General features: G+C 38.5%; 2 protein-coding genes across 2 annotated transcripts; one reads left to right on the top strand and one right to left on the bottom strand.

The window, feature by feature from the left end:
- Window positions 1-4,078: 4,078 nt before the first annotated feature.
- LOC149822873 (NEP1-interacting protein 2-like) lies at window positions 4,079-8,771 on the top strand. Its single transcript, XM_089980132.1, has 5 exons — window positions 4,079-4,490; window positions 6,110-6,261; window positions 6,747-6,830; window positions 7,443-7,610; window positions 8,263-8,771. The coding sequence occupies exons 1-5, from the start codon at window positions 4,409-4,411 to the stop codon at window positions 8,386-8,388; spliced, it is 612 nt and encodes a 203-aa protein (XP_089836258.1). The 5' UTR covers window positions 4,079-4,408; the 3' UTR covers window positions 8,389-8,771.
- A 913-nt stretch (window positions 8,772-9,684) lies between these two features.
- Window positions 9,685-25,621, bottom strand: LOC149822874 (uncharacterized). The gene is made up of 4 exons (XM_089980133.1): window positions 25,496-25,621; window positions 25,237-25,410; window positions 10,127-10,231; window positions 9,685-10,034 (listed from the first exon to the last, which is right to left on the bottom strand). The coding sequence occupies exons 1-4, from the start codon at window positions 25,601-25,603 to the stop codon at window positions 9,843-9,845; spliced, it is 579 nt and encodes a 192-aa protein (XP_089836259.1). The 5' UTR covers window positions 25,604-25,621; the 3' UTR covers window positions 9,685-9,842.
- Between the last annotated feature and the right edge of the window lie 353 nt (window positions 25,622-25,974).

A 25,974-nucleotide genomic window follows, 5' to 3' on the forward strand; every position in this document is an offset into this window, starting at 1 on the left:
TTTAGCTTTAGGTAGACAAGAATGGAGAAATAGGACTGGCAAAGCCTTATGATGATGATGATGGAAAAATCTATTGTAATTTTGTGCCATGTAACCATAAAGTAGGACACACTCTTGTTTGTTTGGATCTACCTACCAAATGATAACAAAGTATACATATATATGTTTATCATGACGTTTCCATGTTATCAGGTTTAATAATCTCAAGGTAGTGAAAAATGAATGGTTCAAAATTCATGAAGATGAAGATGGATTAAAAATAGTCCAAAATGTCATTTTGGAGTCGATTTTAACACATGAAAATAATAAACACTGTTTAGATAATACCAGAAGCTCAATCTATGGCATCAAAAACTCTGCTAAAAGTTGGGGGTTTTGCTGAAAACCAAGTTTGTGGGCTCAAAACTGGGCTGAACATCCACTTGGATGATAGCCCAACCCAGTTGTGAAAAGTGGGTACATCACAAGACTGGCTTTTGGAAAATGCATTCGGGCCTGTCATTTGCTGAAAAATGGTTGGATTCATCAACTTATATTTTTATTTTGTTTGGTCAGTCAAACATGGTTTCTCAACAGGAAAAAACCATGTTTTTTCTTGACAGGGATGCTACTTGGTAACCCCTATGGGATTTGAACCAGAGACCCCTCGGTTATGATAATGTGACTTAACCATCTACTTATCTCATTCGAACTCGAGAATATGCTTTTCCTTTGATATATTTGAGGCCCACTGTCCGTGCTCGGGATGCTTAGAATCAATCCCAATGTGAACTTGCAAGGATCAGATAGTGACTGCCAATGCTGCTTTCTTGCCTGTCTATATCTTTGCACTAAACATTATGGCTATTTAAACATGGCCATTAAATATTGATGCATTCCTTAGCAATTGGAATGTGCAGAAAATGGACTGGATGCATCCATGGATGTTAGATTATGCTAAACCAGTGGCCATCTCTATCTAATGGTGTGCACCAAGTGGACCAATTTAATTATTCATTAGGATTTAGTTAGAAGCTGTCACATGGATACGAATATGAACACAGAGTTTAAGATAGAATACATTTATGAAATTTATTCTCTCTCTCTCTCTCAATTATTCATTAGGATTCTTAGTGTCTTCACCGAGTTTCATCGAAATGGCCGATTGCAGGTTCATTCTCACCTAGCAATTGTGTCGCTTATTCCTAAGGAGGAAGTCGCATCAGATATCTCGCGGTTTAGACCTATATCAGTGTTAGGGAGTTTATATCGCATTATCGCCAAGGTCTTAGCTAACAGGATGCGGTCAATTGCTCATAGGATTTTTTCGGAGGCTCAGTTCACCTTCATTCCTAACAGAAGACTTCAACATTCCTTCATTTTGGTCACAGAAGTGTTGCACCCTCTCAAGATTAGTGGGGGGGCCTTTTTCACTCTGAAGCTTGACTTTCATAAAGCCTACGACTCGGTTCATTAGTCGTTCCTCTTCAACATGTTGGCAAACTTGGGCTTCGGTAGGCGTTTTTCTAGCTGGGTGCATGAGCTGGTTACCAATGCCCAATCACAACTTTAGATCAATGGGGTCAAGGGAAAACAGTTCAAACTTGGTCGTGGTCTTTGACAAGGATGTCCTCTGTCTCCGTTACTCTTTAACATTGTTTATGAAGGCCTGGTAGTTTTGGTTAAGAGGGCAGTGGAGTGTGATCTAATTGAACCTTTCGGTATTCAAGAGTGTCGTAGTCAGATCCTGACCTACGCTGATGACATAATTATCTTCGGAAGGGCCTCCATCCAACAAATGTTAAGATTCAAGCTTGTCCTTCTTTTTTTCCAATCGATGTCAGGTCTATCCTTGAACTACGAGAAGTGTTGTCTATCCATGGTCAACGCCCCTCCATCAATGTTGGACATGGGCCAGCGGATATTCGGATGCTCGGTTTCGGATAACTCTTTTTCTTATATGGGTCTGCCGCTTCAAATCAGTCGTGTATCAATGAGAGCCTGAAGCACTACTATCCAAAGGGTTCAGAAAAAAATATCGGGCTGGCAAGCGTCTTACCTTTTTATCGCGGGTAGACTAACTCTCATCAAGCACGTCCTTTCTACTATGCCAGAATTTTTTATGTCTATGTTCCTGATGCCTATGGGGGTTAGTAAGAAGATAGCTCAGGTAGTGACGCACTTCCTGTGGTCTGGGTGAGGTCCCAAAAACAAGCGCCACCTAATAGGGTGGGACACTCTTCGACTACCCCCAAATAAGGGGGGTTTGGGAATCAAGGATCCTTGGCTGAGGAGTATGATTCTTGTCATGAAGCAGAGCTGGCTTGCACACCAACCTGGGTCTCCGTGTGCAAGCGTGCTTCTAGCTAAATACGATGGAGTGGAATCATTGGTGGGGGCCACAAGCGTGCGTCAGCGAACTATGTCAAAGCTTCGGCGATCATGGATCCAAGCATGGTCTGCAGTTCTATCTCATAATGGCAATGTTGACTCGTAGTCTCAGTTCTTTGGTCGTAACCTTGCTCTGAACGAATCTTTCCGCTCAAAAGAAGACTACCTTGCTCTCCTTCCGTCGGGGGTGGACCAGTTCCCGACGAACCTGATCTGGGGCAAGGGTCCCACTCCGAGATCATGTTTCTTGGCTTGGCTAATCTTACACGATCGGGTGCAGACTGACAACTTCCTTAAATCCATTGGATTTCATCTGCCGAGTAAATGTGTGTTGTGTGAGGCGGCTGAAGAATCTGCCTTTCACCTTTTTTGGGAGTGCTCTGTTTTTCAAAACATCTTTAAGGTGACTTGGAATAAGCCGGGGGTCAGCGTGCGCCAGGAATCGTTCGCCAACGATTTGTTGTGGGGTCCTCAACCAATTCGTCATTGCAACAAATGGCATATTATTTGGCGAACTTGGCTTCTCTCGTCATGGTGGGCCGTATGGATGACTCGTAATAACGCTATTTTTCGGTAGATTCCGGCAGTGTTCAACAAAATGGTGAACCTTATTTTGGCGGACGTATACGCCATTCTCCGCATCAACATCCCTGATCTGCAGCACCATCTGCCTCCAGGGACCAGTCATGATCAAGGGTGATGCTCGTCGCCTAACTGTTTTTGTTTCTTGTTTCTTTCTTCCTTTTCATCCTTGCATCTCTACTTTTTCTTTTTTCCTTTTTTGGGGCTCCTTGGCATGTCTTGGGCCCGTGCTTGGTTACCCGATAGGTTTAATGTTGGTTGAACCTGTTTTCGTTTCGTAATGTTGATGGTTATAGTTCGGCTCTCTCTCTCTCTCTCTCTCTCTCTCTCTCTCTCTCTCTCTATATATATATATATATATATATATATATATATATATATATATATATATATATATATATATATATATATATATTGATAGGCAAGCTGGGGTTAGGCAGACCCCTACCCGTTACACAACTATACCATTGGGTTTTGAACCTGCAACATCCCAACACCAACACCAACACCAACACCATGGATCTATATGGATTGTTTAGTAGGAAACTTGTTTTGAATCATATGATTATGACAAGTAATTAGGTTTTTAAAGGGGTCCAAAAATCAATAGCACACAATGTGCCAAAAATTAATAACTCAAAAGATCACATTTTTATATCAGAAAAATAAGATCCAAGGCTTGATCCTTTGCAAACAAACCACGTTGAACACATCTATGTGGATAGATTAAGTCGATACAACTTGCACCTATGATTTCTAGCTCATTAGTTTTGTACCTTCATTAGTAGCCAATACTTACCCATTTTAGGCTCTGGGTGCTAGGCTGAAGGTCTATGCTTGATTAGATTTCAGGTCGTGTCTATGTGAACACGTGTCATCTTATTGTGTTTCTTGATCATAGGACAGAAAATAGCGTGTCCGTGTGACATAGATTGGAAGGCGGCTATGAAAAGTGTATATGGTGATCAGCCTGCAACTCCTAATCAAGCCTTTAAAGTTACATGGTGTTCCAACTCAGTGGGATGGGGACCTATACCCAAGTTGATAAACTTGATGGAGGTAACGAGTATCAAGTTGCTCCACCAAGAAGGGGACCATTTATCATATATATTATCTTCTAATATTCTTTTAGGGGGGCTTGTATTGGTGAAAAGAAAGTGTGTTTTTTTCGCTATAAATGCAACAGTTCCTTCTCACCACATTCCCATAAGCCAACACCAACACCAACACCACCTCTCCATTACCCTTCATCCTTTTTCTTCTTCCCTGTCCACTGGGTTCTCTCGTTGAACCCTTTATCAATATTTTCTCATGTTCGCAGCTTCAAGTTAGGGTTCTCTTTTGGGTGGTCACTCATTACATTGGAGAAAAGAATAGAGGGCACAAAGTTGCAGCAGAAGTCGTTTGCTCTTTTGCAGTTTGAGATAGTCGATTTTGGTGGCGTTGTGGTTCAGAAATGGACAGTTTCAGCTTTGGTCTTGCCTGGAAAATACTAAAGGGGATCACCTTAGCAGCACTGACCTGTGTGTTTGCACTAGGTAAGCAGCTTGTTTTATTCTTGAATGGTGAAGTCATCTGGAAAATACTAAAGGGGATCACAAAGGCACGGACGATGCACAAATTCAAATTTTTTTGAAAAAAGGGACACGTACGAGGGTATGTATTTTTAAAAACTTAATCAATAAAAACTATATTTTGATATTGTAATACATAAAATGGTACCCTTTTAGTGAAATATTATTGAAAGCTACTAAAATCTGTTGAAATGTCAAGTGTGTCCGGTTGTGTGTCCCCAAGAGCATGCCAATAAAAGGATACGAATTAATGTTGAACGTGTCATTGCGTGTCATGTCCACACGTTATGTCGTTTCTCATAAACATGGGATCCTACACATATTAGTATACCATCATATCAGGGGCGTAGCTAGGATTCATGTGAGGGGGGGGGGGGGGCAAACAGGGGTGTAGCGAAAAAAAATTTATTTGTGTGATAGTCGGGGGTTCGGGGGGCAGCGCCCCCGAAATTTTTTTTTTTTGAGATAAAATAAAAATGGCTACAATTATTAATAAAAATCTATTTCATATGGACAAATCAAACTATTTGCTGCAGTCAGGGCTGGGCTAAAAAATGGATAAAAATCTATTTCATATGGAATCAGGGCAGGGCTAGGACTGGGCTTTTAAAAAAAAAAAATTAACTGTTTGGGGAGGCAGGACTGGGCTACAGCCCAGTCCTGCCCCCCCCTAGCTACGCCCCTGCATCATATCCCTTGTGGATCAGGTTCAATGCTTGGCCCTGAGTTACCTAATTCAGTTTTGCATCATTCAACATATCCAATGGGTCAGCAGGGTCCTGTGTCTCGCTGAATGCCTAGGATTGAATCCTGCTGGTGCATGGGGGCCTGCTGTTGCTTTATTACAGTTGGGGCACGTAAGGCTGGGGTGGTCACCCGGGCTCCGCTTGTCTGGAAGGAGCAGCTTGTGCACGTCACCTTGTGTTGAGAAGTTGCAAGTTCAAATCCTAATGGTATAGTTGTATAACTGGTAGGGGTTTGCCTAACTCCAGCTTGCCTTTCAAAAAAAAAAATACTTAAGGCTGAGCTTGTTGTATCCTCAACCCGAAGTTTTACCTTTCAAGAAGGCAAGCCCATTAAGTCACCCTATTCTCGAGGAAGGGTTTCCTTCTCCATAAAAAAGAAAACATATACAATGGGTCACTGCCTATAACAATGCTTCGCCTGCTCAACTTATGTTGGACTCTATTTTAGTGTGAAAAAAATGCCTTCTTTGGGAAAAACTGAGAGAGAGAGATTCCGTAGGGTCAGGTCAATCTTTTTTTTTTGGCTTACTCAAAGTCTCAAAGTAATTTTGTCACCATAATCATTGAATTAAATGAATTGGCTTGCTGCCTTTTCCATTTTATTCTTCTGTCGAGAATATAAAAGCCTTGCAATAGTGTAGAATAAAGAAGAGAGAGAGAGAGAGAGAGAGAGAGAGAGAGAACTGCACATGTACATAGACACAGTTCTTGTGCATCTAGCACGCTGGACCACTAGACAAAAATCCCATAAATGTGAGACGGTAACGTGGTACATCAAGACTAAATGTCCCATTTAATTTGCAAGTGACCCTGACCAAGCGTTGTGCATGTATGCAGTTGGTGCAATAGTAGGGTTGGTGGTAGGGGCACTGCACGGCCAAACTGTAGAAATTGGATGCACTCAAGGGGCAAGGATTGGAGCTTTCAATGGTGTCATTGTATCTATAGAGATACTCGATTCAACAATTGCTGGTGGACCACTCTCCTTGGTTAGTAATTAATCCTCTTGCTGATAAAGCACTATGATAGTCTTCAATTTGTTTCATCTCTTTTTAAAATTACAAAATGAGAAAAAAAAAAGAAATCAATGATTTCGGGTCAGATCATGGGCTGTCCACAACCAGGTTTATTTCTCGCATAAAGAATCCATGTTGCTGTAAATATCAGAATTGGATCTAACCACTATGGCCCAGATCCAGATTGGGGATTGATTATGTAAGGCCAATAAACCATGAACATGGGTTACCACATGTTGGATTCGACCCAAGCCGGCCTTTCGGATCGTATGTCCCACATACCCCAACTGAAACCTTGATCCAGATACCATTTATACAAGCATTTTCATCGGATCGGCCTATATGGGCTATGTAAATATGGAACCTGAAAGGCTTAATTTCAAATGATAATTATATTGCTCAGATCTTATGATACATAGTTGAATTTGATTATATTATGATTATTCTAAATGATGCAGATGGCCATCTTTAGTAGCTTGGTCAGTGGAAAACTTTTCCAAGACAGGATCAGACTGGCAATCCTAAGTGCTTATAGACGGCAGGTAAGGAGTTGTCTTTTTTTTTTTTTAATGATGAGGAACCCTTGCCGAGACTCGGGCCAACATTGAGGGTGTTGGCATGAGTACATCATAGCCTTGAATCAGTTGGTTTGCATTGTCTTCTTAATTGTGACAGCTTGATGATGGAATCTGCTAGCAGTTGGTTCATGTCAAGCTCCAACTGGTTACTCTGAGCTATAGTCACAAATATCTCCGATACTTTGAAAATATTTGTGATTTTATCATGATATTTTCAGAGGCCTGGCATTATACCCCCCAAAAAGGAATACTTCCAAAATCTTGCCTATTTTGAAAATATCTTTTTTTTACCACAATATTAAGACGATAAAAACATATTTGTTCATTTTTTTTAAATTATTCAATATATATGCAGATCTTTTTTTCAAGAAAAACTCGATTTTTACAAATATCATGCTATTTTTCATGCCGATATCTTCCCGAGAACGATATTTGTGACTATGGGTTCAACCATGCATCAGCTGATCAAAGTCATCGACATAGCAGAGATTCACAAGGCTCACACCTTGAATGTGAGCGAATCTGCATCTACTCTGGCCTGTCTATGCTAAGACTTATTTTGCTGAAATTTATTAGGCAAGTTTGGTGGACACTACCTATGATGACCTTGTCAGCTTATTCGACATGAGCAGCTCAAAAGGGATGTCTTCAGATTCTATCATGAACTTGCCAGAATTCGTTGTCAGTAGGAAGGAAAATATGAGAATTGGGGAAGACCGGACACCTTGCACTATTTGTTTACAGGTTAGTCTCTTGAAATTCATTTGATTAATTACTTAGAATCTGATGAGTGCACAAGCGCCCCCCCCCCCCCCAAAGACTAGGTAGGTTTTTTTTTTTTTTTTTATGATGAGGAACTCTCACCCAAATGAGAAAAACTTAAAGTGGGGCCCTACGACCACCCTGCCTTTCACGGCTTACTTTTAAAAGCTGTGGACACACCCGTGCATCAGTGGGGTTTGATCCGGTGCGGTCATCTCAGTACCCTTACAACCACCCCCACTGGCCACGTGGGCAACCCCTGCTTAAGACCTTCAAACTGAAGGATGTCAAGAGTTTGATACCTGAGGTGTGCATAGCTGATTGATGACAGACTGAGGGCTGCGATTCGTTGTGGTTTTGAGGCTCTGCCGAGGATGATGCCAGGTTTGGATCTAACCATAAAATAATCCCGGGCACAGGACTCAAAATCACAACAGTATTCTTCTTTGTTATGCCTAAGGTTGTTAAATATACATTGAAAAGCTACAACGGCTTGAATCACATTGGTTTAACAAATTAAGTACCAATTTGGTATGGGAAGGAAAACCCTGTTTTAGATAATAATATGAAAACCTATATCATATCTTGAGCTCCTAGCTTCATAATTATGGGTTCTCTTTTCCTTTTTGAGCAGGAACTAAATGAAGGAGACACTGCCAGGAGTTTGCCTAAATGCAGCCATCATTTTCACTTGAATTGTATCGACAGATGGCTAACGATTGATGGTTCTTGCCCCATATGTAGACAAGATATTAGATGAAAACTCTCAATCACACAAAAATCTAGGAGCTCCCTCCTAACTGATACAAATGTTGACAGTCTCTGTCTATAGAGGTGGATGACTGGCTTCTCTACATATTCAAATGATGTACATATTATAGTGGTATGAAGGGGACTAATCAGAAGGAAGACAATAGTCCATGGACTTTAAGGGGAGTTGCTCTCCCATGTTGAATCATTGTATTGAAGTCCATGGTTGATGGAATGAGCAAGAGGCTTTTAGGATTGTAGTCCAATCATTTTGTATTTTAAGTAAATTTGGAAAAGAGCATTAGTTGGGTGAATATGAATGAGTCTTTCTAGTGAAACCTAAGCATGAGTGAATCCGTATATGTAAAGATTTCTTAAATAATAAACCAAAAAGAGCCTATGTCTAGGCCTCAGCTTGATTAAAAGACAAAAGGATTCCTTTTGCTCTTTCTGTTCCTCTTTTTCAACTCTCAAGAGAGTTGCAAGGCTGCAAATGGATTGGATATGGTCAGATTTGAATCTTTTAAGTGAAATCCAAATGTGCATTCGGTGGATTCAGATCCATTCAATCATATTCGGGTTGGATTCATATCAATATTTTATTTCAGATGGGGAATTCATCTGAATCAAAATCTGATCCATTTGCATTTTTTATGTGCAAATAGCTTGTTTTACTTTTATTCGGAATCAACCTTACCTATTGGATCTATTTTAGATCCAGTATAGTCCAACCTGTTTGCACCACTACTTGCAATGATATGATTTCTTCCTCCAATAAATCTTGTCACTAGATACACTACATGGATGCAGTTGAATAGCAGTGATGCATCTTGCCGTTATTGCCCTATTTCTCATTGCTATAGGCCTATAACAACGATAATTCTCACCGAGAAGATACAAAAAAATGGCCTTTGTTGAATAATAACAGTGTTATTTATAGCTCGCCGTTAAAGGGTGAATCAACGCCATTGAAGAATCTCGCCAGAACTGATAACACCAATAACAGTGTGGCAATCTTTAATAGTAAGGTTATTTTAACGATGAGATAGGATATAACAGTGAAATACTTGGTTCCTTGTTATAGGCTAACTATAGATTATAACAAGATACTATTCTTGTTGTTATATGATATAACGATGAGATCCCTATTCTCTGTTATAGGCTATACGAGGAGAATTAACTAATTGGTATAGGCTATAACGGTGAGACATCTAAACAAGTAAACAAACAGTTTAAAAATTATAGCAAAGTAGAAAATTATAGTTAAACAAAGATAGTTTAGAAATTTTAGATATAGGATGGGGGGTTCTGTCTGTGCACGTTCATGAAGGTGTGCATCTCCTCTCTGAACTTCCTAGTTACTTCTCTATCTTGCTCCATTTTGTATCTTTCTCACTCCCTTTTTATTATTTCTCGCTTCAGTTCTTCTCTTAATTGTTGGAGCCCTGCCTGCATCACCTCCAGCTAAGAAGATAGCTCTGATACCTGGACTTGGTTGCAGAATGATGGATTGGATTGAATGACAAATGCACTCATCCCCTCACATGTCCATACCACTCTTCGAGGATCTTGGCAAAGATGTCTCGCTGCATCACCGATAGGCCTCCTTATGAAGAAAATGTTGAATCTTTTAATCTCTACAAATTGCAACTTCATCTACATGTCATTCACAAATGGTTATCAGTAACTAATGATAATGCACAAAATAGAATGAATGCATGTAGCACTATAGAGCGTGAGTTACTTACAAAGATGTTTTCTACTTCACTACAGATGAATGTCTTGCAATCTGAATGGGTATATGTCTTTTTATAAAACACACTTGCCATTGATTCTTGCCCATCTATTTCAGTCTGCAAATAATAATTTAAGAATTTATTAAATCAAACATATTTAGCATTATACTATATAAAAAAAATAAACTTATGAAATAAGAAACTTACCCTCGTATGATACCTCTACAGATATGAAGATGGTCTATTCATATATAGGATCATGTCTTGCATTCATTAATCTATAACAGTGAGATCTTCTGACTGTTAAATATAGTCATAAACGACAATATCTAACAACTAGATAATTTTATCATTATACACATGTCTTTAATGGTGAGACGTGTGTAGGGACAAGACATTTCAGGAAATATCTAGCTTGATGTTATTGATAAACTAATAGTGGCAAAATTCATAGCCATATTAGAGTAATAACGGCAAAATATTTATGTCATTGCTATTACCTATCAATTAACGACAATAAAAATGTCAGCATTATTGTGTTATTAATAGCGGTGAGATTTTGTCTCACTAAAAAAGAGTCTTTGTTATTGACCCTCATCCTTGTATTGATACCAATATCATGCAACTCATTTTTCTTATTGGCTAGATTTGCTTGATAAGTTATCTTGGAATTTATTCCCCTCACCTTAGACATGTTACAAGCACACCTAACAAGATGCATAACTAATTCAAAAAATGACCATATTACCCTTGAAAATATTTTTATTTCATAAAATAGTCATAGGATATCACAATATTTCTTGCATACCCACCCACATGATTTCCACAGAATTTGGGGGCATTTTTTATGATTTTACCATTTCATTAAAACACTATTTTAGCAAAGCTTATCGATTTAGTGAAACACCACTTTTTTTAGCAAAACTAAAATTTACAAAGACATTGAAATAATGTAACTCAATTTAAACTAATCAGGTTCTAGGAAGAAACCCTTAAACCCAAAATATATCAGGCAACTAGATACCCTATAATGATAGTTTTACTCACTATGATTCTACAAGAAAATGAAAATATCTCTTTAAAGAAGCTTGTGGGAATCCTAAGGGATGGCCTATCATGGAAAGTGAATTAATGCTCTCAAGAAAAATCAAATATGAATCTTTGTCCCTATACAAAATGCCAAGTAAGATGGATATATAAAATAAATAAAAAAGATAGATTGAACTTTAGAGAGGTATAAGGCTCAACTAGTTGCTAAGGATTATACCCAACAAAAGAAAATATATTATTTTAAAACCTTCAGCCCGATCATAAAGTCAACTACCATTAGACTTGTGTTGACTATAACTCTTAGCCATAGATAATATATCTGACAACTAGACATCCAAAATACTTTCCTCCAGTGGTTTTTTACATAAGAGGTTTACATGGATCAATCACTAAGATTTCAAGACCTTAAATGTTCTCACCATATTTGCAAATTTCAGAAGCCATCCTTGTATGATCTAAAACAAGCTCCAGCTAAATACATTCATTCATACCATGGGTTTTAGAGGGGCTAAGACTGATAGATCATTATTCATTTTTTAAGACGGTCATGTTATTTATGTGTTGATTTACATAGATGTGATTATAATTACTGAGAATAATACAAAGTTTGTTGGTCAGATCATTCACAAAATGGGCTCTGGGTTTGCTCTTAAAGATTTGGGACCAATTAATTATTTTTTGTCATAGAAATGAAATTCTCAATAAACTTGTTTTATCCCATACAAAGTATATTTTAAGCTTCTGCAAAAAGTGAGCCTTAGAGGAGTCAAGCCCATAAGCGCTCCTGTGGCCACATCACCAAGTTTGTCAGCCATATCCTTTAGTGATCCCACTTTGTGTGTAGCTTGTCAGTACATTACAATATGCTACTATAACAAGACTTGATATATCATTCACAGTCAATTGAGTTTGCCAACATATGCACTCCCTACTAATTTCATGGTCAACCAAGTTTATCAGCATATGCACTTGCCTATCGATGTTCACTGGTCAGTTGTGAAACATACCTTATGTTATTTATAAGGGACTTTATACTATGTTTTGTGTTGAGGCCTTCATCTGCTAAAACCATTGATGCTTGCTCCAATATAGACTGAGCTGGGTACCAGATGACAGAAAGTCCATAGGGAAATATGTTGTATTTTATGGGTTAAGTCATATATCATGGAGATCACAAAAATATACAACTATGTCCCGATCCAATATGAAATCTGATTGTAAAGTTGTGGATAATGCAACTACATAAATTACTTGGTTAAATTATCTCATACATGAACTTGGGATAAAATTACATGGTACTCCTACTGTTATGCATCGAGCTTGAAATCCTTGTGGCATGCCATGGTATAGGATACGATGCTAGGTGCAGAAGATCTAGAGGTGTGTGTACTTAAGGGTAAGCCACAAATGTGCCATGTGCCAAGGTTTGACATTGGGTTATGCAAGCATGTGGCAAGGCAGCAACAAGCATGGGTGTGTGCGAAGTGTGGTGAAGGTGCCCCTTGGATTGATGGATAGGCTGGTCATGGCGTGCATGAGACAGTCGGGCCAGCCCCGTAGCTAGCTAGACTCATTTTGGGCCTGCCCGCATGTGCAGGCAGCATAACGTGAACACCAATAACGTGCACACATCGCACATGACACTGTCGCATGTGGCACATAAGGTGCCTACGTGTGGCACGTTGTGTCAATGGCATGGCCCGTGTGGCCGTGACTGCCTTGTGTTGTGGCATGCAACATCTTGCGATGTTGCGGTAAGCAATAAGTGCCACCACATGCACCAAATTTTGAGGAAAGCTTTGCATGTGCATTTGGAGTTGTTTGGGGCCAAGATTGAAAGTTCATTGTGATAATGGATGGTTGAAAATGTTACCGTGAAGTCGGATTTGACAAACAGAGAAGTTGAAAATTTTATGGTTTTCCAAGGTTTTTTCGGGTTCCTCCTGTCAGTTGGGGGTCAACTCCTAAAACACCCATATAAGATACTCATTTCTCAGCCTGTTGGCCAGCATGTGGGCATGAGCACCCTGGAACATCTTTTTCAAATTTTATAAATGATGAATTTCAGTTATAAATGTTTTATTATCGATAAATATTCATTTTTCGCAAATTTGGATTGGCCTCGTTTGGATTTAGGGGCATAATCATCATTTTTTAAAAAGATAATGGGCTTTTTGGGCAAGGGACATGTCCAGTATTCTTAAGAAAGAGTTGGGTTATTTTTGTCCTAGGGACAGAAAAAAAAAATTGAAATAGATATTTGCTTTATTGTTAATGGCAGTCTTATAGTTAAGTTTGCTAAAAAGGGCAAAATTAGAAACTTGATTTCTATTAAGGTATATGGGTAATTTTGATAAGGTCAACTGTCATTAACCTGGGACAACTCAGCCCCCACCGACTGAGTGTGTTTTAACCTATATAAAGGGTTTATTAAAGTTAATTTAAAAACCCATTACACATAAAACTTCTTTCTCCTTCGCTACCAAACTTCAAACACCTTCACCCTTACTTTCTCTCACTTACCTCCATCTTTTCTTCATTCACACCTTTGTCCAGATTGTGGCAAAAGGAGAGATTAAACCAGTTGAATCCACTTTTTGGAGAAGTTTTGGTACCTTGGGGGTTTCCTATAAAATAAGGACTGATCTGGGATAGTTCTTGGAGTGTATTTTCAAGTATTCTTGCACGTTTTAGAAAGGTACGGTACCCCACTCTCATGACCCCTAAGAAGTATGCAACATGATTTTTTCTTAATCATGATTTTAGAAATTATGATAGGAAAAAAGATGATTTTAAAAATTGAATGTCTCATGCTTAATCCATGATTTGAAATTCAAGTTTTGTCTTGTTGGGTATTACGAGAATGTTGTCCTTTGAATATAAGCTGATGATTTTTGGGAAAAAGTATGTTTATAGTTCTGAAATTTTGTGATTTTATACAACATGCTCCATGACCAAGAATGCATGTTTTAGCATGTATTTGATACGTACATGTTCTAAAAATTATGTATTTTTGAATATTTGGTTTGTTCTTTCTCACCCTAGAAGGTTGGGATAAGGTTCATGAGAGTGAAACACTGATGGGTAGTTAACAAAATGCATATTTTTTTATGTTTTAGGCTCCCCTTTGGGTCATTAAGTCTAAGATTCAACTAAATCACCCCGTGAACAAACTGAGACACCTATGCTTGTGGTATTTTTGAGTTTATTGCATGAAATTATGTTTAGTGGTCTAACAAGGGACCCACCCAATTTATGTTTAAATGCATGGGTACATGAGCATGCATGCATGGTATGATACATATGATTGTGCATGTTTTCCTTTTCAGTATTACTGGTGAAAGGAGTATTATTTTGTCAGTAGTGTAAGTGTGTCACTATGTGTTTTTCACATGCATAACCTTGTGCTCGTATTTGCAAGTATTGCAATACAAATTGTGGTACTTATGTGAGTATATGATTCTAGTTCTTGGTATTGTAAGAATGTGCAATATGTGACTGCATGACATATTAATGATGCAGGGTGGAGTATGGTTGGTTTGAGCATTGGCCTATTGAGATGGTATGGCATTATGCATAATGAATTAATTAAGAACAAACTTCACTAAAAGATTGGTTTGTACTCAGTAAAATGTGTAGCTTGAACACACTTGTCAAAGATGAATGAGCATTAGCACCAATCTCGTTAGTTGGTTAATTGTGTATCATTCTATGTTTCGGGGATTAGGGGATCAAGATTTCGCTACTCGAGGCGGAGGTGAAGTTGTTGCAGTATGCCTAGTAGTATACTACGTTGACTTCAGAAAAAGATAAGGTTCACGTATTCTATGTTTTGGGAAGAGGGACGCCTTGATGAAGGGTTTTGAACTCTGGTGTAAGCGTCTCAGTATTTTTCAAGGGTTAAAAGACATAAGAAAATGGTTGAATGAACAACCTTGGATAGGCCAAAGATGCCTACAAGGGCCAGAGAAGCAGGATCGTAACAAAAATGTACGTTAAGTATCATATATAAAATAATAAAAATTAAATAAAATATTTAATAAAATATTCATGCATGTAGGTTAACATAACATGAGTTTGTGAGCTTGGTACAAGAGGTATCTGAGGGTTGGCCTCTATGTTTGAGGAGTTGACTCCTTTTTAATGTCTTTATGATTTTTTGTTTAGAGAGTCGACCCCTGTGTTGGGAGGGTTGACACCTCTTATAAAATTGATGTTCTGTGTTTTGAGGGTTGACCCTTGTGTGTGAATGATTGACTTCTTTTTGCGTCCATTGATGTTAAACTTGTTTCTGAGTGTCGACTCTTAGGATTGCAAGGTTGACACCTTTTGAGTTTCTTATATATGTATGTGTGCTCTTTGGTTTGTGACCCTAATTGAAGTGAGTCGACTCTTTTGAGTTGTTCTCTTGTTTTGAGTAAAAATGAAGGTCAACTCTTGGGAGGGGTCGACTCTTCGTATTTAAAAATTAAGGATCTTTGACAAATGGACTTTTGGTTTGGCTCATACTCACTGATAATCATGTGAGCAGTGACACTGTACAACAACAAATTATTTCTCAATGTTGTCATTAAAAAATTCAGGGACTAATGCGAAGGCAGAATAGAATGCAACAAACACTAGAGGCTCGTGGACATGGATGGATGATATTTTGGACTTCCTTCTGGGAAACCTTTGAGGATTTTGAGGTTGTGATGTAAAAACTCGTATATTTTGTACAACAACAAACAACAACAACAACAACTATGCCTTCATCCCAAAACAATTGGGGTCAGCGATATGAACCAAAAAAGAAATTCATTTTGGGTCTTCCACATGAATCCTTTTCCTCCAATCATTTCTATCCAACGCCATGTCCTCGGTGAGGTTCAAAGCATTCATATCCTTTCCTATCATCTCCATCCAAGTCTTCCTAGGCCTACCCCGACCTCTTTTAACTAATATATTTTCCCATTTCTCCAACCTTCTAACTGGAGCATCATTAGGCCTTCGCCGAATATGTCCAAACCACCGTAAACGATTCTCTCGCATCTTATTTTCAATGGGTGCAACACCTAACTTCTTACGTATCTCTTCGTTCCGAATCTTAACTCGTATATTTTGTGAATGAATAAAATATGATAATTTTTTATTAAGTGCACAAACTCATTCTCATTACTGATCCTGGTTTGATTGAAATGTTTTAGAAAGAACCTTTATAAGACTTTAACATTTTTTAATAAAGCTAAAAGTATTTCACCAAGGTAAAAAAAAACTTAGTAAAAATTCTGGTGTGGCAGTTCCTATGTCGCATGAGCAACACTTAGAGTGTGTGTGGGTGCTCTTGTGTTGCAAAAATCCCCCATAAGACTTGAGCATTAACCTTGGGTGTGCAGTTAATGGTCCTTGGTGTTGGCATGGGGTCATGTGAGTGTATACACGGCGTCGGCAAGTGAGTTTGGGTGATGATCTTTTTTAAGACATGAATCATTAACTGGTCTTCAGACTGGGAGTCAAAAGACTTTTCCCTTTGATGGGTGAGTTTTTGATGGGGGCATCCCATGGGATTGCCATACACTCCATGGCACACAAAGTTAAGTTCCTATGTGCGGTTAGCCCCTCAGATGGCTATATCTAATGAACAATGACTCAAAATGGAACACGAGAGCTCAGTGTGCATCAATAAAGCTTAAGTGTTGTGTTATGCTGCATATGACCCGTGATGAATGTTGGTTAAGTCTATAGTGATACAAGGCACAGTCACTACAAGAAAAATGTTATTTAGCGACAGAAATTTATGACAAAAATAATTCATCGCAAAGTTGCGATGAACTAGCGAGAGAAAACTATCCGTCCTTAAAATTGGAATTAGTTGCAGAATTTATGACGGAACAATTCTGTCGCAAACGCCATCGCAAATTTGCGGCAGAAAAAATTTGTCTCACACTCCGGCGCAACTTCGCGATGGATGAGCGACACCATTTTTTCGTCGCTTCTCCGTCGCAAATTTACGACGGCGTTTGCGATAGAATTTTTCTATTGCTAATTCATCGCTAAATTTCTTGTAAAACCCTAATGCGAGCCTCTTTCTTTTCCCTTTTTGTTTCATCCCGTCGCCCGCCACCCACTCCTTCACCTCATCCTTCTTCCCTCACTCCATCTCTCTCACCGCTGTGTGCCACCGACGATGACCCCCGAGCACTCTCCCTCTCGTCGCCTTTTCTGACCCACCGTCGGCGGTGAGCACCGTGTTGACATGACGGGGCTCTCACCCTCATTGTCGTCAGCTGCATTCCCGAACAACCTGACTCGTTGACAATGCCTTGTGGTGCGACAGGGTCCGAACACGATAGGGCTCTCATCCTCTCCGGTGCCCCCTTCCAGGTGACTTGGGTCTAGTCCGTCGCTGAAGATGCTTCTACAAACTACAATTCGGAAGGCGAAGCCTACCGATTCTCAAGTTGAGTTATTCCCGGTTTGCTCGTCGTTACTAGGAAAATCCTTGTAAGTTTCTTTTCCTCCGCTTATTGATATTCTTAAACTCAGCGGGTGGCCTCACCTGACCTGGGGTCGCTAAGCTGAGACGAGAAATTGCCTTTAGAGTTCCAGCAAACTTCTGATGTTTCATGCGAGCTGCATCAATCCACTGCACACAGAGTGCACGACTATGGTAATCCATCGCTTACCTCACTGCATTGTGTCGTGAGCCAACATTTCAGCCGAGGGTATACCCATAAAAAAGTACCACAGGCTAATCCTCCATTTATACATTTGTGCTTTATAGGTGGGTAGTTGAGCTAATTGCGCGATGCTTAGTGCTAAGCATCGCATGCGGCAAAAAATGTCATGCAAAAAGAAATAAGAAAATTACAAAGGCAAAAGCATGCAAATCAGGTAAATACCCGTGGTGAGTAAGTGATGCAGGCGCATCACAGGTTATTTAATTTCTTCGATGCAACACTTTTTTGGTCACACACTCACTTAGTTGTGGATATCTAGGACTACTTTGCTGAAGTTCAGACTGAGCATGATTTGAATGTATGAAAATAAAAGTGTTCTTATTTTTGGAATTTGGATTTCATGCTAGTCATGGTAGTAGTCAGCGAGATATTGAAGTGTGTTTGTTGCAGGTACATGTTTGACATTGTTGTGGTATAAATGAGTGATTGTATTGTCATGTTTGATGTGACTGTATACATGTTTGCATGAATTTATTTTCAATATGATTATGCATTCCATGTGAAATTGTATCATGAAAACATGCTTCAAATGAATGTATAGTGTTGATGAATATGATTTCATCATTCTAAATATCCTTGTAACAACAACAACAACAACAACTACGCCTTCATCCCAAAACAATTGGGGTCAGCGATATGAACCAAAAAAGAAATTCATTTTGGGTCTTCCACATGAATCCTTTTCCTCCAATCATTTCTATCCAACGCCATGTCCTCGGTGAGGTTCAAAGCATTCATATCCTTTCCTATCATCTCCATCCAAGTCTTCCTAGGCCTACCCCGACCTCTTTTAACTAATATATTTTTCCCATTTCTCCAACCTTCTAACTGGAGCATCATTAGGCCTTCGCCGAATATGTCCAAACCACCGTAAACGATTCTCTCGCATCTTATTTTCAATGGGTGCAACACCTACCTTCTTACGTATCTCTTCGTTCCGAATCTTATCTTTTATTGTATTTCCACACATCCATCTAAGCATCCGCATCTCAGCTACACTCATTTTTTGAATATGATGTCTCTTGGCAGCCCAACATTCCGTACCATATAGTAAAGCGGGTCTAATAGTCGTCCTATAAAACTTTCCCTTCAACCGCAATGGCATTCTACGATCGCACAGCACTCCAGTAGCACTTTTCCATTTCATCCACCCAACCTTTATCCTATGATTTACATCTCCATCAATTTCTCCATACTTTTGAATGATGGATCCCAAATATTTGAAATAATCATTCACCGGTATATCTTGCTCACCAAGTTTCACTACACTCCCATCACTACTTCGTTGCTTACTAAACCGACATTCCATATATTCAGTCTTACTCTTACTCAACTTAAAACCTCTAGCTTCCAATGTCTGTCTCCATAATTCTAACTTAGCATTAACCCCAGCTCTAGACTCATCAATCAAAACAATATCATCAGCAAACAACATACACCACGGTACATTTTCTTGAATTGATCTCGTAAGCTCATCCATCACTATCGCAAATAGGAAAGGGCTTAAAGCAGATCCTTGATGTAACCCAACCGTTATCGGAAAATTGGTTGTCACCCCTCCACAAGTGCGGACATTGGTCACTACTCCTTCATACATATCTTTAATTATACTAATGTACTTGAGAGAAACACCTTTCTTCATCATTGTCCACCAGAGAACGTCCCTAGGTACTCTATCGTATGCCTTCTCTAAATCAATAAAAACCATATGCAAATCTTTGTTCCTCTCTCTATATCTTTTAATAAGTTGTCTAAGAAGATGTATAGCTTCCATAGTTGATCTTCCAGGCATAAAACCAAATTGATTCTCCGATATCATGACAACCTTCCTCAACCTAGACTCAATCACCCTCTCCCAAAGTTTCATAGTATGACTCATGAGTTTTATACCACGATAGTTTGTGCAATCTTGTATATCACCCTTATTCTTATATAAAGGCACCAAAGTACTCTTCCTCCACTCATTAGGCATCTTATTTGTTCGCCAAATCAAGTTAAAAAGATTTGTCAACCATTCTAAACCTTTCTCTCCCAAGCATTTCCAAGCCTCGATAGGTATACCATCTGGGCCAACTGCCCTTCTTGATTTCATTTTCTTCAAAGCCTCTGCAATTTCTTTCTTTTGAATCTTGCGCATGAAGTCACGATTTATCTCATGAAAAGGAATGGAGAAGTCTCCAAGATCTTGAGCATGACTATCATTAAATAGCTTATCAAAATAATCTTTCCATCTCTCCTTAATCTCCTCATCTTTGACTAAAACCCTTTGCGTTTCATCTTTGATACATCTAACCATACCCAAATCCTTCGATTTCCTATCTCTCATCTTTGCAAGCCTATAAATATCCTTCTCGCCTTCTTTGGTATCCAACTTGTCATAAACCTCCTTATATACCTTAGCCCTCGCGTTTCGAACAACTTTTTTAGCTTCCTTCTTTGCTATCATATACTTCTCCAAATTCTCATTATCACGACTCTTACTTAGATTTCTATAACACTCTCTTTTAACCTTAATAGCTAATTTGACATCCTCGTTCCACCATGATGTATCCTTACCTAGTGGTGCACCGCCTTTAGACTCACCCAATACCTCCTTAGCTACTTTTCTCATACCATCCGCTATCTTATTCCACATTGATTCTGAATCCTCCTCGAGACACCAATCAACTTCCTTAACTACCTGCTCTACAAACATTCCTTGTTTAGCTCCTTTCAGTGCCCACCACTTAATTCTAGGATCTATCCTATGTCTATCCCTTTTGCGGCATTGTCTAATTCTAAGATCTAAAATTAAGACTCTATGTTGTGTAGCTACACTTTCTCCTGGTATAACCTTACAATCGATGCAACAACCCCTATCTCTCTTTCTAAGTAGGAAAAAATCTATCTGACTCGTATTAACCCCACTTTTAAATGTTACTAGGTGAGACTCCCTCTTCCTAAACCAAGTGTTTGCTAAGATCATATCATAGGACAAACAAAAATCTAAAATCCTTTCTCCACTTTCATTTCTTTTTCCTATACCATAGCCTCCATGGATATTCTCAAATCCATCCCTACTAATGCCTACATGTCCATTAAGGTCACCGCCGATGAAAAGCTTTTCTCCATAAGATGTCTCTTGTACTACTCCATCTAAATCTTCCCAAAATTGATGCTTAATGGAATCATCTAAACCTACTTGAGGTGCATAAACACTAATAATATTAATAATATCCGTACCTAATACTAATTTAATAAGTAAAATTCTATCACCCTTCCTACGGACCTCAACTACATTATCTATAAACTGACGACTCATAACAATCCCTACTCCATTCCTATTCCTATTTATTCCTGTATACCAAATCTTATATCCCCAAGGTTCTATCACTTTAGCTTTCTCACCTACCCATTTGGTCTCTTGAAGACATAAAATATCAATCTTTCTCCTACACATAACATCTACTAACTCTACCAACTTACCAGTTAAAGACCCTATGTTCCAAGTGGCTAACCTAATTTTATGGTCTTGGACTAACTTCTTTACCCCCACCCGTCCAACAAAGTGAGGGAACCCTTGCCTATTTGACACCACACCCGGGCGCCGGTGTGACGCGTCGCTTCTGGGCGACGACCTAGCAACCCTTGCATATTTATCACTGCCTCCGGGCCTAGAGAGTACAGCGCGTCGCTCAGTAGGGAACGCCCCAACGAAATTCTCATATTGGTTCATTTTCATAGGATATGACAAAGTTTTTATGCTGGCTGTCACAGGCCTACCGCAACCCTCCTTCTTTATCCGGGCTTGGGACCGGCAGTGTATAACTACACAGGCGGAGTTAATTCTAAATATCCTTGTAATTAGTGTAAATATGATGTGATAGTTTTGCACATAAAAATATTAAGTTATCAATGCATGCATCATAGTTCTTGTGATTGAATAACATCATATATATATATATATGCATGTATGTGTGTGTGTGATATATATATCAAATCATTACATCTACCATCAATGCATGATAACTTAAATGTGCATTGTGTGAATTTCTAACTCATTTTTCTATAGATGATGTTTCACCTGCATATGACCCACCTACACCAGTTATTCATACACATCACAAGACAACGCCGGATGTAGGGTCTTCTCAGTTTGACACACGATGACTCATTCAAATAGTGTATATCGATAGTCAATCATAAATATTTCATTTTCACTTATTCAATACTTATCGTATAAATAGTGTATATCGATAGTCGATTGTTAATGTGTATCAATTCATGTGCAATGCGATGTTCGAGCTATAAGAAGTAATACGAGAAATTAGGCAGTCACTAGTTTAGCATCTTCCAAGACTGATCGCTCAATGGAAAGAGTACCCGAAGAAGAAGTTGGACAGATTGTGGTCCTCATTCATGGTATACAAACGTTTATCATAGCTAATGTATTTCATATTTAATTTTTTGTTATAGTCATCTTTCTGAAATTATTTGTAAGCTTTGAATCACTTTGTGACTGCAAAGGAGGAGCAGGACGCGAGGCGGGTGTGGCAGAAGGTGGCTACCAGCCGATTTGTCGGCATATTGCTTAATATGAAGACTACAACAATAAAAGCATCTGGTGGGATAGATGATCCACTGCAGTGGGAGGGCCATGACTCTCCTACTATCAGGTCAGATTATTGGGATGCAATGTGTGACAAGTGGGCGGGACATGAATTTTGAAACCGCTCAGCAAATGCTGCATAAAATCGAGCAAAAATGCTCGATGCCCATTTACACGCAGGTGGATCTAGGACTTTTGGGAGCCACCAGAAGAAAATGGTAACTCATCAATATAGATATTGTCAAATTTATAAGTATTATTGCATACTTTTTAATTGATTTTTTTATCATTTAACCTCACAGAAAGAAGAAAAATGAGGCATTGTGCCTGACAAGGATGTGTTTATTAAAACATATAAACGTAAAAGCACGAAATAGTTCGTATCAGAGAAGGTGAGAGTGACAATAGTATGTATTTATTATATTAATAAATATTGTAATAGACAAGTTACCATGAATATTGCAATTCTCAATTATTAATTCATACTGTAATCATTACTTTATAGGAGTCATACGAGCAACAGATGATAGAGCGATATGGTGATGACTCCACTCAGCATCCTCCTTTTGACCCTGCATCATGGGTGACTACAACCGCTGAACCAAAAAAAGGTCGTGTATTCGGATTTGAAAGTAATATGAACACCACACCAGTCATTGCCTCCTACAGCCAGGGCTCTTCGAGTTCTCTCGCCAGCATCAACTCCCAGTGTTTGATTGACCCTGCTAATTCTTGGGATGGTGTCCGCCAGCTTGTTAAGGACACAATGCATAACTTTTTACATGAAGTCATTTTCAACGTTGTCCGTAATGAGTTGTGCAACTTTTTTCGGAACAGGAAAAGTTTATTTGCAAGTGACCGTCACGTATGAAAGTTTCATGTCATTTGTTTATTGTCATTAGATTTCAAGCTAGTATATGCATGATTTCATCACTATTAACTGCCTTATAACACATATATGCATAATTAAATCACTATGAAAGTTTTTTGACAACCTTAGAACACATATATAAGCATGATTGAATCACTATGAAATTGTTTGACTGCCTTATAACACATATATGCATGATTGAATCACTATGAAAGTTTTTTATTGCCTTAGAACACATATATGCATGATTGAATCACTATGAAAGTTTTTTGACAACATTAAAACACATATATAAGCATGATTGAATCACTATAAAAGTTTTTTTACAACCTTAGAACACATATAAGCATGATTTCATCACTATGAAAGTTTTTTTACTGCCTTATAACACATATATGCATGATTGAATCACTATAAAAGTTTTTTTTACAACCTTAGAATACATATAAGCATGATTTCATCACTACAAAAGTTTTTTTTACAACCTTAGAATACATATAAGCATGATTTCATCACTACAAAAGTTTTTTTACTGCCTTAGAACACATATATACATGATTAAATCAATATAGAAGTTTTTTTACAACCTTAGAACACATATATAAGCATGATTTCATCACTATGAAATTGTTTGACTACCTTATAACACATATATGCATGATTGAATCACTATGAAAGTTTTTTGGCAACCTTAGAACATATATCACTACAAGAAAAATGTGGATTAGCGACAGATGCTATCCGTCGCTAATCCATCGCTAATCGGTTACTAAACAGTTTAGCAACAGATAGTGTCTGTCGCATAATCTTGGTTGCTAATTAGCGACAGAACTTATTTGTCGCTACTTCCGTCTCTAATGTGCGACGGATTAGCGACATACATTATCCATTGTGAGTCCGACGCTAAATAAATGTTGATTTAGGTTTGCGACATATTACAGTCCGTCGCTAAAGTAGCGACAAAATTATCGCCGGAATATAATCTGTCTCAAACCATCTTAGCGATGGATATTATCCGTCGCTAATCTGTCACAAAATTTAAAAAAAAATTAAAAAAAAGAGCCCTGAGGCGTGTGCCTCATACGCCTTGAGGCACACTCCTTGAGGTGCATGCCTCGAGGCGAGGCACGTCTCAAGCTGAGGCGTACACGCCTTGAATTTTTTAATTAAATGAGGGTCAAAGTCCTCATTTGACCAAAAATTAGGGTTTTTTTACATAGTTTTTAACTAAGCTGCTAGTAAAAAATCAGGTATGATCCATAAGAAATTGGGTCTCAAACATAAGCCCAAGAAAAAAAAATCGGATCTCAAACCGAGACCCGCGCCGAGGAGAACCCCCAGACCCCCCTTTCTGTAAGGAAAAAAACTCTGAATCGGACTCCATAACTCATCTTCATATGATGAGATCGCACACCCAACAGTTACAATGTGTGTATTGTTCCATGTGTTGTTATCCACAATTACAGTTATGTTTCCCATGGAAATCATAATAGGTGCATAAGATGCATCAAATTTATTTACTATCAAGGAAAATTGTGTTTCATTCCTTATGGCAAATAACTAAGCTTTGCCTCTCCAATCAATCATCAAGTCCAATTGTTTCTGCTGACTTCTTTTTTTCCTTTACAGATCGCATCCCATGGTCTAAAGCTTCCAAAAACTCTTAAACCCATTTGTTGTTGCAACACAATCTATGTAGTGAGATACAAAACTATCTCCACCTACAAATGAGATCTCATCCACGATATGGAATTTAGGCACGTTTGATTGGCCCCAAATGGGAAATATTCTCTCATAATTGGGAAATATGGAACTTAGGCAAGTAAAAATTCAACGTTCAATGCAAATAGAACTATAGTTATACAATCTTTAATAGATGGAATAGGGCATTAACCTTTTGGTTTACTTGAAGGGACTCCATATCACTGCTCAATCCATGTCCAGATCCACTGCCAAAGCCACCTCCACTGCTGGATATGCTAATTTCATTGAAGGAACTTTCCATTCTTGTAGAGATACTTGACTGTAGAGACATAAATTCACCTTTATCACCTCTACTCTTCTCATGCTGAGGAAAAGAAGAAAAGATTAACATAGACTTAAATCACATCTTTACAAAAATCTCCTAAAAAAAATCATAACAAAGGCCAAACCTTTCTCTTGTCAATTTTACTAGCTTTCCTCTTCATGACATCCTTGGTTTCATTTATCTTACTCTGCAATACTAGCTTGTGGAGCTTTTCTTCATGACTCCATTTCATAGTATTTGTGTCCAAGAGATATGACCTCATCAAAGGAAAAAATGAGCTCAAATGCCATCTTGCAAATCCCTTCCTCATCAAGGGAGGGAGAATATTAAAAAATGAAAGTGGACAAAGCAAACATGATTAAAGATAGAACAGTGTATTATTAGGCCATGCCAGATTGTGAGGTGGACATATGCATCATAACATAGTACTAGAGTTTAGAAGCATGCTCCTGATACTGATGTCACTTTTTAAGTATTCAGCTTCTCCTGCATTGTTTATATCTCACAGTCTCATATAAACATACCATATGCTAATCAATTCTAGTTAATGATAATTGGGTTGCTAGATTGAAGGCCTAATACATGATTCTAGGTTAAATATAT

The sequence above is a fragment of the Nuphar pumila genome, chromosome 11 (assembly GCF_984573655.1).
Source record: "Nuphar pumila chromosome 11, dmNupPumi1.hap1.1, whole genome shotgun sequence".
NCBI classification, from domain to species: Eukaryota; Viridiplantae; Streptophyta; class Magnoliopsida; order Nymphaeales; family Nymphaeaceae; genus Nuphar; species Nuphar pumila.

Bases quoted from the DNA above. Each gene is read 5' to 3' on its own strand.
- LOC149822874 (XM_089980133.1), bottom strand. From the start codon at position 25,603: ATGAAATGGAGTCATGAAGAAAAGCTCCACAAGCTAGTATTGCAGAGT. The intron at 10,232-25,236 runs GTTAATGCCCTA...TATTATTTGCAG, and splicing joins CCCTTCAAGTAAACCAAAAG to ACTGAAATAGATGGGCAAGA. The intron at 10,035-10,126 runs GTAAGTAACTCA...AATGACATGTAG, and splicing joins GTGAAGTAGAAAACATCTTT to ATGAAGTTGCAATTTGTAGA.
- LOC149822873 (XM_089980132.1), top strand. From the start codon at position 4,409: ATGGACAGTTTCAGCTTTGGTCTTGCCTGGAAAATACTAAAGGGGATC. The intron at 6,262-6,746 runs GTTAGTAATTAA...TAAATGATGCAG, and splicing joins CTGGTGGACCACTCTCCTTG to ATGGCCATCTTTAGTAGCTT. The intron at 7,611-8,262 runs GTTAGTCTCTTG...CTTTTTGAGCAG, and splicing joins CTTGCACTATTTGTTTACAG to GAACTAAATGAAGGAGACAC.